Genomic DNA, 14,192 nt, shown 5'->3' on the forward strand with positions numbered 1-14,192 from the left:
ATACACTTCAGCTTATGAGACACTCAGATATGCAGTTACAGAGGAGATGAGTATCCTGAAAATATATCACTAATAAAATTCAATGAGATGGAAAAGGCAAAGCTAGAAATGTGATAGTAGCGTTTGTCATACCAATCACTCCTTGTCAGAGCAAAAACAAGTGCCATACCCCCACTTCTGAGTAGGGTTTATCTCTATATATTATATTATATACATTGCTTTGTCAAGTACAGAACCTCAGTCTATGCTTAGGCTATTAGGTACATATTGCCCTATTTTGTTACCTGTAGCAAATAGCCACGCAACTCATTTATCTACCTGATCTAGATTTTCAGCTAAACATATATTCCCCCAACTGGCTAATCTCTCATTTACAGAATAAAAATGGCTAATACATTACTTGAAAATAAAGTTCCCTAACTCAGAAGTGCCCTTCCATACTGTGTGACAGTAGTGAGTCTCAAGATGGATTTCACACTTCACCATCAACTGTGAAGTTCTTGGCTTTTATTATTTGGTGTTACAACTTTAATGGTTTCTTATGCTGTCATTTCGGGTGGGTGAATAAGATTAATTCAGCATTTCATAATGCACCATTGTATACTGTTTACATCATTTATTTTCTTTTTACTGAATGATTACAAATTTCAATTTAAACTTAATAACATTTGGTGGGAGTTACTGCATGTGAATTAACCGTGGTGATGTCAGTGCATCCCTCTGGAATTTAAAAGATATTTCACTGTGTTATATCATGTGCCGCACAGTATATCAATTTTTATTTCCCATCCCTCAAGTATGGAATGCACACTGTGTAACTTCTAGATTCTCAATATAGACATAATTTACCCAAGCTGTGCAAATGCCCAACTTGCTGAAGATGATATATACAAGATTTATATTAAAGACTAGTTCTTTCAAGGAAGCAAAAGCCTTGCATACTACACAAGCCACTATATTATCTAATTATTTGGGGAGAGGGGTTTCTAATGTTACAGACAAAGGGAAATAGCATGCAAACTGCAGTCATAAACCAATTTTTCCTTACTTTAACAACTTTAAGATTAGATAGGTAAATCCCAGGCAAGGCCATTTGTCTTCCTTGAGAACTATGCTTTGACATTTTTGTGAGTGTCTGGATTAGCTGGTTGCATAAAACAGTGAATATTAGAAATATTCATTCACTTTACTTTTACTTACATGCCATCAAGCGTATACCAAATGTTAAACAGCATCTAGTTTGCTCATTTGCTGGATTGCACATACTACTGCTTTCTTTATGTGAATTCATAATTCCTGAATGCATTCAGAGAGCAATGCACTTACTTCTTCCTTGCTGTCATGATATTAAGTATATTAAAAATAAGTTTTTATGCTCAAATTGATTCAGCAATACACTTACATTCTGGAATATTCCCACAATTACAACTAAAAAATGCTTTGATTCCTAGGCCAAGATTTAGTTCATCAGATAAATATAAGTTTTTACTGTGAGATTTCAAGAAGTACTTTACAATTTATTTGCTATATGCTTTTGGCCTTTCTAATGTGGAGCTGTACTTCATCATTTTCCTCCAAGTACCTGCTTTTGCAGACAGAAATTTTGACCTCTGATATCACCACATTCCAGCCTTGCCTGTATATCTGAATATCTCCATAAATCAAGTCATTTCAATACCAGCATTTATTAACTTTTTTCTTTTTCCAGTATCTCCTGATTAGTGTGTCAAATAGTGGAGGTGTCAGGATTACAAAAAAAAAAAAAAAAAAGGGAAATAGAAAAAAGCAATGCAAAACTTGATTGTTTTCCCTCTTGGCCATCACGTGGTTGTCAATCATAAAAATCATCACAGGAAAAGTAACTAATTAGAAATGAAAGGCCAATATCTCAAGCAGTTCCTGTCAGTCCTGGGATATGTTTCCATGTAACACTGATGTAAGACATGAAAAAGAGCTGGCATGCCCAAATGGTTGCCTGTTTTTTCCAGCTACATCTGTTTGTCTAATGAAACAAATTACATTCCCTAAAATCCCTGCCACATTTGTACCTTTGATATTCCAACCACAATACTAATATCCTAAGTCCTTCCTTGCAAGAGGTGTTCACTTCTGCAAAGCCCAGTTATGTGAGTAACAGTGCACAAGTCATCAAGCACTGCCTGAGTGGGTATTACTCAAGCAAATAAGGCTTCACAGGATCAGTCTGCCAGTTGGCACCACTTCCCCTCCCAGTTATCCATTTTACTTTGTGCACATGCCACTTCGGAATGAAACTAGATTTCTGCGCTGGAGCAAATAGCACATTATTATTGCATTATCCCAAATACTGCAATATTGAAGGGAGAGCATCATCAGACTGACAGAACGGCACCACAGAGGTTCAGAGGGGCATCACCTCGGCCAAACTCCTTGGGAGCCAGACCAGGGTGCCTGGCTCAGCCATGGCTGTTGCTCCACACTAGGCTGGAACAGGCAGAGCACCAACTAAGAGTGACCTCCAGGCAGCACCACAGGTGGGCAGCAAATATTTTCTTGATCCTCTGCTGTTGTTCAGGAGCTGGTTATAATCTGCCTCTAAATTAGAAGGGCTCAAATCATGGGCTCTTCTATGAGTGAAGCCAGTAGAAGAATTGTCTGGGCTGAATAGAATCAGTGAGATTTTAGCCTCTGGCTTTGGCAGAGGCACAGCTGCGAACAAGTCCTTATGCCACCGGTGAGGATGCAGCACAGCACGCCCCAAGCAAACGAAGCAGCAGGACTTGAACTAGGGGATGCCTATGTCTTCATTTCCAATTTTAAAACACACGTGGGAGAGGGAAAGTGGGAGGACAGCTACTATCATTTTCTGCACCAACATGAGCCCAAGAAACAATGACATTTACTTTGGTTTAACTAATTTCCACACATCAGATCATGTTCGGCACCCGTGTGCCAAAGTCCTATTCTTCAAGTCTGTTGAAATACCACTTTTCGAAACATGTGTGCTAACATTTGGCCAACACCACCACAAGATCATTTTATTAACTTGTAGCTCATTTCATAGACTGCTGCTCATGTTGCTAACATATGCTATTCTACCATTTACTGCTCTATAATTAGAGAAGTCATATGAAAGAGATACACAAGGCTTAATTTTTGCATTAAATACAATTTGTTTAGACTCGGGTAGGCGAAATAAGGAAAAAAAGAGTCATATAATGAATTAGAAAACTGCAAGACGGCTAATTTAACTCTTAAAAGGTCACAGCAAAATTTTTTTAAAACACAGCCTCCCCACCCCCCTCATGACTGCATACAGTTTTAAGAGTCAAATCCAGAACTATATTATGCTCTGCCAGGATAAAACTTGTTTCCAGGGACTGAGGGCCTCAGGGGCAGAGCAGCTAGCAGGATCCATGCAAATGGGGAACCAAGGGGTAAGATCAGAAGCTTACAAGTAGCAGAGGACTATGAACCTTTTACACACTGCGTCTTTCCTGCTGCCACCAGGCCGTTATGCCAAAGCATTTGTAGTATGGAAGAGGTTGAATAAAGGATAGAGAGCATCACCAGAAAATTTATTACAGCATGCTCTGCTCAGAGAAGGCAAGGATCCTCCATCACTTCTCTTTCCTCGCAGCTGACAGAAAATTCCAAGCCAGCCAGCCATGAAGATGCCTTTTACTGGGAAAAGCTGGCCGTTAACAGATCTTTTGCTTGAGAAATTATCACATAAGGACTTTAGAACTCATTAATAAGCCATTATGTAATAATAAATAAAATATGAAACATTTGACTTTGATGTTTAGCATATTTGTCTTTCCTCCATTGGAGCAGTTTCAGTGTTCACCAGGCAAGTTAGGAGCTGGACAGGAGCTGTGGTGCCACACCTAGGGCAGAGCCCCTGAAGTGGAATCAGCGATTTAGCAGCCAGCTACAAGTTACAGGCACACAACAGCATTTCTCTCTTCCAACTGCACACAACTGCATTGCAGAAGGGACTTGGATATATATTATTTTTAATACTGAGCTGCTTAAAAAACAGTAAAAATATATACCAGTGACGGCTGGGAATCAATTCACAAGCAAACTGGGTTTTAAGGGAAATGCATCCTTTCTACTGTAAATTAATAAACTGCAGCTATAGTTTATTAAGCCACTACAATATTTTACATTTTCTACTGCCATAATCTTGACTGCTTATAAATTACAGTACTTTTACCTATTCCTTAATCCAGAAACATCATTATTAAAATGTTTGATGGAGGCTGCAGTGCATCTATCATTGCTTGTAAAAGTTAATTAGATTAGATAAAAGAAATAATTAGATTTGCATTTTTATCCTGGTTTTAAACTTCCAAAGAAGATCACAACAGTGTGCCTGTGGGCAATTAAAAACAGCATAGAGCAGTGAAATATAAAGGCAAAAAAGGTCTGGTTTTCCTAGCTAATTCATGATTGAAGATACAATTACAAAATATTTTAAGGGTTTGCTGAAGCTGGGGGCTATTCCTAGACTTCTAAGCTTTGTTTATAACTCTCTCTCTCTCTTTCAAGGGAGTATCTGATCTGTGTACCCTGCCAATAGAAGTATCAAATTGCTTTCAATGGCTTTATTTGGTCCTGTGCAGAGCTTGCTGGAAAGGGATCAGTTTCATGATCAATAACAGAAAAAAAAAAAGAAAAAAAGGTAGAGGAGAATATTCCCTAGTGCTGGAACAGTACAACTGCCATTGCTTTTGCTTGTCAACACTAAATAGAGTTTACAAAGAAAGACAACCTCAGAGAGCATAACTGAGCTGACAATAACTGGATTCCAGCTTGTGCATTTTCAGCAAGCTCTCTGCAAGGAGCTTTAACCTGTCTCCAAAAGGCAATAAATGAAAGGGTCAGCTCTTAAAATTGGAGGTCAGTTACATACTTAATGATGAAGCGTATCTTTAAATCTATTTCTACTATTATTATCCTAGCAAAAAATTAATTAACCAGGTCAGGGAGGCTGTGAAGGCTAATGTGGAATGTAATTATTCCTGATCTTTAGACATGTACTTCACATAAAGAGATAGTCCTTATTCAGCTCACCAGGTACCTCAATTGTCAGTAGTTAATCACAGATAAGAAGAGAGACTCATTGGTTCAGTCTCTTAAGTTTTACTTATGATTCAAATGATTCTTATTCAAAGACAGTTTAAATAGTTGTAATTTTATAGTTACAATTCTTTTGTCTGTTTACTATCACAGTAATCACATTCCCTCTATTTGAGGGAAACAGAAAATGTAAGAACATTTATAGGAAAGTAGAACAGCATGAATGTATAGATTAAAAGTTAAAAAAATTACTATTAAGAGTAATTTCTAGTGGCTGAATTAAAACAGAAGACTTATGAGAGCAGAGGAAACTAGTTTCTCTATGCAATGGAAATAATACTGATTCAAACAGAAAACAAAATGCTCTGCAATGGCATTAAGAACAGTGAAAGAGAAATAAAGGTGAAGGGAAATGGACAAAAGCAGCTTGACTCATCTTTCACAGTTATCCTCATCATAGATTTCTGCAGAAAAGCTCAACCATCACTGTCCCTTTTAAAGACTTCAGATTTAGGAGTTGCTTTGATGAAACCTACCCACAAGGAGGAAAGCCCTAAAAACTTTCATCGCTTAAATCTACATACACCCCCATTCTCAGAGGGAATCTGGGAGCAACAGGCTCCAAGTTTCAGTGGGATCCACCTCTTTTCCTCAGATAGGCATCGAGGGCTCAGAAGAAGTCCCCAAGTCTCATTCTGAAAGGACTGAATTCTCATAATGAGGCACAGAACTCACAGGGATTTCAGGACTCCTGGTTTGGAAACATTTAAGAAATGCATGTCTTCCCTTTTTCCAATCTAATCTTCATGATGTACTACCAAATTCCTCCTTTAACCAGCTTTTTCACTTATTCCTAGAGATTTTCCCTTTCGTAGCACAGGCTAAGAGGTGTCCTTGAATTAGCCCAGTTATGCTCCCTCTACTACAGAATGAATATTTTTTATTAAACAATCAAAGGAAAAAACATATATTTTACAAAAATCTTAATCAACCTGAAGACTGATCTGTGAGCTCTTATTTGCCCCACATTTTCTTCTCAACTTTAATTTGCACTGAAATCAATGATTTCTCTGCACAGCCCTGTAGAATAAAGAACTTAATTTGGCATAGTAGATTTCCTCCCATCTCTGTGGACTCCTCTATAGAGGAGTGTTTATGAACATTATGAACATTTGAGCTGAAAAGTAATAATACACTGCATTTATTTGAAAATTTTCATTTAAGATTCTCAAAACATTACATTTAAATTGAGGAAAAGGATATGACTTGCCAAATTTCTGATAATCAGAGACAGGACTGAGGAGAAGTCCAGATTCCCCACTCCTTTTAGCCAACAAAACTGCTTTCCCCAACACACAGACCCTGATAGAAACATTAGCTTCACGTAGAAAACATGAGATGATCATGCAGAACATTTAATGACTTCTGTACTCTTGAAATGCCTATTTTTTTTTGCGTACACTAAGCCTAGATAAAGTGCTCTTTGCTCATAGGTTATTGACAAAGTTTTGGATATATAACAAGTCTGCAGTAAGGTGCTCTAGTAAATGGTCTCAAAATAAAACCAAAAAACCCAAAGAAAGAAACAATCCGTTCACCAATTAAATGAAATAAGGTCAAAATGAGTACATAAACAGATAATATACAGCACAATATAAATAAGAAATACTAGGTAATGCAAATTCTCAGTATATTTACCCAGTAGTTGCCCAGGGGAAGCGTGAATTATTTAATGTAAATTATTTTAAATTTTGTATGTGGCTGACCTATTATAAGTCCCTTCTAAAGCAATTTCTAATTGCTTAAATGGTTCAACTGGGTGCACTTATTCACAGAAACTCTTGTTCAAGAATTAGCACTGCACCTCATGAGAGGACAGTTGACACACTGTGTGTCTCATGATGAAAACATTGCATCAGCAGTGCCCCTCTCCTCCTGCATCCTGGAGAACGCGCTGTACTTGCCTCGAGTCGCTGTGCCATGAATGGGCCCCTGCCCAGATGGAACTGGCACCTGTGCTGCTCACATTTTGTAATCTCTTCAGAAGGGGAGTGGCAGGGAAGGGTACTACTGTTTTCTCACGCATACGAAGTACAGATAAGAGCCCACACCATTCTCTGTAGGTAATCACTGTTTCCTGAAAATTGTTGCTCAAGAGTGTCTTTGAACAAACCTTCTAAACAAAATCAAGTTATTGGGGACAGAGCTGCAAATTCTACCAGGCTCAAAAACTAAACTGGGAATGTAAACATTCCATAGAAATTTTGTTTCCCCTTCAAGACATAGAGAGCAGGATTCACCTCATCTCACATCAGATCTCTACACTACAGGCATTGACACATATATCCTCCTTAGTTAATGGAGAGAAACAGCCATTTTAGGGTTTATAAATATATAAATTTATCTGATATATTTTAAACATCTACCTTAGGACAAGACAAATTGTATCCTGAAACAATTCACTTAGCTTCTCACTGCTCACTACAAGAGCAATCTGGATAATTAATTAGACAGAGTCTGTGCTGCAGTTACCTATTTTTGATACGATGAACTCCACCCAGAGTCACCAGCATGAGTTCAGTACTGGTACTGAGCTTTCTTGGGAAGATGGTGGGAGAGGATCTGGGAGAACCAGCACAGCACTATTTCTGTCACCTGCCTCCCTTTTGCCTCCATCCCAGCTCTAGCCCTTAAGGAACTACACATCTCAAACTATAACACTCATAACCTCTTCTACAGCAGCAAATCTACTATGAAATGCAGATGCAACTTAGTAACTTCTCCCTTGAGTCCCTTCTGGCCGCCAAACCTGCCATAGAATTAAGACAGAACAAATAAACAAAGCAAGACCACTTGGCTCATAAGCAAATGGACTATGTGAGCTGGAGACAATCTCCCAGGGAACTTTCTTTTAGTAATCTCCCCAAAAGACCATTGGACATTTGACTTGGCATCTGCCCAGTGTGCTTAGTGCTTCTTACTGGAGCCTACAGCATTCCTTGGGCCATGAGATGCCCACTACAAATCTGGCTGACCAGCTGGGAGAAGAAACAATCATCACTGCCTCAAACACACTGATTAGACTCAGGTAAATGTAAAAATCATAAACAATAAAGAGCCCAAACCACTGAGGAGCTATGGCATAAGAATACGATATATTAGCAAGAATTTGGAAGCAAATACAGGGACGAGTCACCAAGAAATAGTTTAGCTCTGATGAACAGAATAACCATTGAAACACTTCTTTGCATATACATCTAGGAAAGGATGGGAAAGAAAACTTGTGGAGGGTTCAGCACTATGTAAGAGGAAAGGTGGAGTGAATGAGAAAATGAACCTTCAATCTATTCTAGAAATGAATTCTAAGACCACATATCCCTGGAGATAGTGGAAGGGTAAAGCTACTGGAAAGTATTGACTGAAGCGAAACTTAAAGTACCTTTGAGCTTTTTACTACAGAGCAGGTATCCCAGCCAATCATACCTACAATTCTCCAAACAGAAACAAAAAAAACCCCTAGGCATAATTCCTCTGTTCCTAATTTTTAAAGGAATTTTAAAAGTTTGAAATTTCTCATACAGATAACACTTCTGTTTTGTAGACTTAGCTAGGTTTCAGTCTTAGCTTTTATGCTAAGACTCTTTTTATGTTATTCTTTGCTTTCTGAAGCCAGACTTGCAAATACCACTTAGAGAAGATGGTGTATTTTTTTTCCTTACACTATTCTTTTTAGTTCCTTACACTGCTCTTTTTTCCTTATACTCTTTCATCCTTGATGAACACCTAATATGAACACACAGCCTCCTAAAAGGCAACAACAATGATGGTGCTTTATAATTCAATTGTGTCTCTCATACAAGGTATTAACACATCTATATTTGTTAAATAAAGCCCTTAGAAGTGTAACTGAGACTGCATTACAACATTTTCAAAAGCATTTACAAGCATTCCTTTGGGATGAGGGAAAGAAAAACTTCAGTTTTGGCATCTAGTAACATAGCAATCTGCTAATTAAGGAAAAGAAATGGATAGCCCAAGCATATAAGAAATGATTGGCAGCACAATCATCTGTCAGACCAAATTGAAATATTTCAATCACTGAACAGGCCCATGGAAATGCTTTCAAAGTGGGAAGCAGAGAAGGTAACACAGTCACATGCCAACAATGTCTCTGCATCCATGTCACTCTCTGCCCACGTATACTTGCACAAAATTAAAACATGCTCTGAGTACAAGTACAGATAATTAAATATCTCCAGAATACTTCCAGATCCACAAGGGTATAATTACTCCAAAGGCACCTGGAACGCATATACCTATGGGTCTTTGTGCGTGAGCAGACTGGTGCCAGGGACTTGGTACTGCTTCAATGTCTCAATTTTGCCTTTGTAGAACACAGAATTCCTCCAGCAATAGCTGAGACTCTGTTTTTACTTCACACAATGCAAGTCAAACTGATTGCAGATTTCAGAATTATGACAAGATGGTGAGATTTAAAAATAGTTCATAACTTTCAGAAGAAAACTTTGCCTATTAAAGTTCTTTGCACCAAAAAAAGATGTCTGACAATAATTTTCAGGGACCCAAGGAACTCCCATAAAAAGCATCTTTACTCAGGCTTGTTAGTAAAGCGAGTGGCTGCTTTATTTTAGACCCTTCCCTCTCCATAAATGGAACTTAAGTATAATCAGAAGAGAGCAATAAAACACACTGACCTGAATTTGCTGCTGCAGTAGATTGATTTTGTGCTGCTGTTGCAGAAGTTGCTGCTGTTGTCTTGCAATCTATTAGAAATAAAATTTCCATTAAATTAAAACAGTAATATTGAAATTTCAATACTATTGACTGAAAAACATAATATTTGTTATTCTTCATTATATTTTATTAAGCATATTATTTTTTTTAAATGGGGCATCTTTTAGAGGTAAATTTAAATGCAACATAAAAATCTACTTAGCGAGTAAGAAATATGTATTTTAAGCAGTGAGACCTTAGCTCTGAAAAGCACAGAAACATAGGTTTATTTGTGTGCATGTGAATAATCTCATCACTATTCAACAAAGCATTTAAGCCTGTGGTGATCTTTAACTGTGATGCATTACTGTTAGCTACAATGGGAATGAAACACATGCTTAAAATGAAGTGCTTTTCTGAATGGGGATGGGATTACGCAGGTTCTTAAGGTTAAACATACATTTTCCTGCTTTGCTGAACTGGAGCCTTTGCTGGTGTTTATAGATGTTTCACTATTCAGCACGAGCTCCTAGGGTAAGCTTCTCTGACTTTCTCCACAATGAGCAGCGCATTACTTCTCTTGCAAATCTCAAAAATCATCCTTGGAGCTACTTAGCAAAGCAGAGCCTTATTCTGTGTAAAAGCAGTACCTGGTGCTCAGCAACTTATCCTCCACACAGCCCTATGAAATACGCAGATATTCTTACCCAGATTTGGTAGAATCAGTAGGGGATCTGCAGGATAAGGGTTTACTCTATCCCTCCTCTAGCACAGATGGAGAAAAGCAAATGTTCAGGGTGAAGAACACTAGGAGACTGGTGAGAATTTGCTGCAGATACTCCATCTACCTCCCTGATTGCCACAAAATCAGCATGCTGGAGCAGAAGGGAAATAGGATCCTGCCCTCAGACCACAGAGCTTCTCCCTGCAATGGGTGATGTGGAAGGCAGCCACTGAGGAGAAGCCACAGGGAGCTGGGGGAACAACTGGACTTCTGCTTTAGAAGGGCAACAGTGCAACAGACTGAAATAAGAGCAAGATTTGTGTTTCCTGGAAATCCCAGCCTCAGCACTTCTGCTACCTTCATTTCTTAAGTATAATTTCCCCTCCTATAAATATTTATCTAGAGCAGAGGAATCACATAAAACAGCAAGAAGCTGGTGACAAAGGTATTTTGGTCACTCAAATCCACTGTTTCTCTTTTGGCAAAAACCCTCTTGGGCTCCTTCCCTAACATCTTCTGAGCACACTTATTCTGTTATAAACAGAGAAAGCTAAGTAAAATGTTTTTATGATAAAAAAATGACAGGAATGTATAAAGGTTGGTTTGGAAATAAACAATCACATAGTTTTAGTGAAAACTGTTCAGATTAACTCAGAAGGAATTTACAGTCACATATTAACAGCTTGTAATTGTGCATACACAGAGACCAAGGCTGTCATTTCCTTAATCTCTCACTGTCACATGGAAATAACTCTAAGTTTTTTCAGTCAAAATTCACTTTTGTAAGAGAAATCAACTTAAAATTCATGTGTATATTAAGTCTTGTACATGGCCTCAAGGAGGCAAATTAAAGTCTACATGATTCTGGGGCTTGATGAAGGCAAAGGGCTACAAGATGGAGTCAAGCAACTCTCACAGATCACTACAGCAATGCTTGTAATGGAGCTCAAACCCCTTTCACGATCTTGGTGCTCAAACAGATCTGGATGAACCTCTCAGGCAAGTCAATAAAATAAAGTGAGTGAGGACTGAATGAGCAGACCCTTGCGTGTGAGTGAAAAAGGGAATCAGAGAGAGCTGGCAGTTCCTGTACCCAGGTAGCCCGGGGGCAGGTCCTAGAAGCTCAGGTACCTGTTGTCAGCACAAAGACCAGCAGTGTGCCTGTGCTGGGAGAAACAGCCCTGATGGGCACAGTGCTATATGGAGTATTTAAAACCTCTGTGGGAGCTGGAGTCACCACTTTTATTGAGCAACACACCAATTATGTGACTCCATCTTAGAAGTGCAGTGCTTGTAACTAAAGATAAGGTCTGTCAGGCTTTTTATCCACATTGTCCCTGCTGCTGAAGTCTCAGCAAAAGAAAAAGTTGGTTACAGTGTGCAGCTTCACAGTGAAATGATACAGAACATGGAGCTGCATTGTGGGCCACCCTCTCTCAGTGCTGCATCATTTTTTCACAGGTACACAGTACCCTACATCCAGTATTGTTTGGAGCTGCTGATGACCTGGCTGCAGCTTAACACAGTAAACCACAGCCAAGACAAGGAGGAGACTTTTGTTTGTGTGTGCAAAAGAATGGATCTGCCAGGGTTCTGCCAGCTTGTGAACAGCTTTTTGTACCTGCATGCACAATGTAGCACATTTGAATAGGCATTTCCTGATGAAAACAAGAAATATACCATGGAGTATCTAATCTCCAAGGTTCCTCTTCACTGGAGCAGTTCTGTGATAGAAAATGTACCCAAGACCCTGCAATGCAATTACCATAGTATCGTCTTGATGTATAGGCTTGACACAGTAAAGTAGGGTACACAAGCACCATGTGGCTCAAATTCTGAATTTTATTTGCCTATCGGTTGAGCTACATGCTCGCTTCATTGAGCATGACAACCTAGTTTTAAGTGTCATTTAATTTTCATTTTGAAATATAATTACAAAGTGTTCACTGTAAGATATCACTCGTCTGCAAATGTGTCAAGATTAATTTGTGCTAGCTTATTCACAAGTGTCAATAGTTAATTACTGTGTCATCTCTAGATGGCTAAATGACATTCTAACTTCTGATTTTTTACAGTGTTCCTTTATGTTATTTTCCATTAGGGGATGAGTCCATATTCCTACATGTGGGCAAATACCCAAGCACATAAAATACCAGACGTCACAACTCATTAAAATCAACAGAGCATACATTGCTGTATATATCCTATAAAATATATTTAACTGAAAAGATAATTCTAGTAATAATGTCAGATTCCTAAAAACCACACATTAATTTGGATCTGTCGGATCTAATGCTCAGGGGACTAGTGCATGGGATCATTGTTGTTGCACTTTTGTTCAATGAGAAGAGGACAGCTCATTGGACAACTCTAAACCAAACAAATAAGGAAAAAAAAAACCCAAAAAACCAAAAAGACAAAGCAAGAAAAAAACCAAACTGTTCACAACCTCAACAAACAAATCAAACCTTACTTATGCAAGGTATTTGAAGGTTTGAATACATAAGGGGTTTTGTTTAATTATTTTCTTTTCAGAAAGAGAAAGTGTTAAATAATGGTTATAGTCTGGCTTGTTCATAACTCTCAAAATTGCATCTCAGTGCAAGGAGAACTGTGAAATCTATCATCCACTCTTTTTTTTTCATGGTCCTATAATATTCCCTCTTTCTGGAGAAATGTCTAACTTCTGCAGATATTTTAAAAAAACAAACCACAAAAGGGAACAACAGCAGGCAGAGCAGAGTTTGTGACAAGCATTCTGCATGAACCATTTTCACAGGTTTCCTTCTTGGAGCCTCACCTGTTCTTGCTGTTGGCGAGCAAGGTCCATTTGCTGCCGTTGTTTTTCGATTTGAGAGGCTGCCAGCTTTTTCTGCTCATCGTGGGCAGCCAGGAGCTGCTCCCGTAAGCTGATCAGCTGGGTGATCATGGTAGAGAGCTGCCGCTCTTTCTCTGCCAGGCTTTCTGGTGTACCTAAACGTGGGGGAAAGATGGACTGTAAATATGAGGTAGACAATATTTACAAAGCAATATTTACCCCTCCAAACAAATGGCTGCATCACCAATGTGCCTTTCTCAAACAGCAGCTTGGATATATTTTCTACTCACAAATCTCAAAAGAATGTTACACATAGATTTGCTGTGCTCTAAGCAAGGGAGGATGTAACAGAAATGGGAGCAAAAAAGATACAGAATATTTCCTTTTTTCTGGCAGGGATTTATTCTGTATGAATCCCTGGATCCTCTCCATCTAAATCTGCCCACTGTGATAAATACATTCATAGTTTATCAGACATAATTTTACCTCAGTTTATATATTTTCTCATTTTTTCGCTCCAAGTATGTACAAATGCTAAAACCGAATTTAAAAGATGCTGTTTGGTGGAAGAAGCAGTTGAAGAATTTATTGATAATTTCTCTAAAATACCCATATATCTGGTAGGTCATTTAGGTAAATGTAAGCCATGGTTGCGGAATTTGTATTAAAAATGAGCTTTACTTGTCCTCAAGAGAAATGGCTAACCTGAGAAAATAGCTTAAGAATTTTCATTTAACTTTCAAAGTTTACTCTACAGAGAGCATTTAATTAACATGAAACTACGGTACATTTATTCTTTGCACTAATGATGCTTAATGGTCTGTTTATGGGTAAATTGCATGGGTCTCA

At 38.4% G+C, this 14,192-nt stretch overlaps 1 protein-coding gene and 1 long non-coding RNA gene across 3 annotated transcripts in view; one reads left to right on the forward strand and one right to left on the reverse strand.

Moving 5' to 3' along the window:
• The window catches only part of SOX6 (SRY-box transcription factor 6), a 359,140-nt gene that overhangs the window by 124,955 nt on the left and 219,993 nt on the right, over window positions 1–14,192 (reverse strand). For both annotated transcript variants that reach the window (XM_066551989.1, XM_066551990.1), the window contains 2 exons: window positions 13,326–13,498; window positions 9,783–9,851 (listed from right to left, as the gene is read on the reverse strand). In XM_066551989.1, the coding sequence (XP_066408086.1) occupies window positions 9,783–9,851; window positions 13,326–13,498 (242 nt within the window). The remainder of the gene's footprint in view (window positions 1–9,782; window positions 9,852–13,325; window positions 13,499–14,192) is intronic.
• LOC136557823 (uncharacterized) overlaps window positions 1–14,192 on the forward strand; it is a 68,405-nt gene that overhangs the window by 24,609 nt on the left and 29,604 nt on the right. The window lies entirely within an intron of this gene.

The sequence above is a fragment of the Molothrus aeneus genome, chromosome 6 (assembly GCF_037042795.1).
Source record: "Molothrus aeneus isolate 106 chromosome 6, BPBGC_Maene_1.0, whole genome shotgun sequence".
Classification (NCBI taxonomy): domain Eukaryota; kingdom Metazoa; phylum Chordata; class Aves; order Passeriformes; family Icteridae; genus Molothrus; species Molothrus aeneus.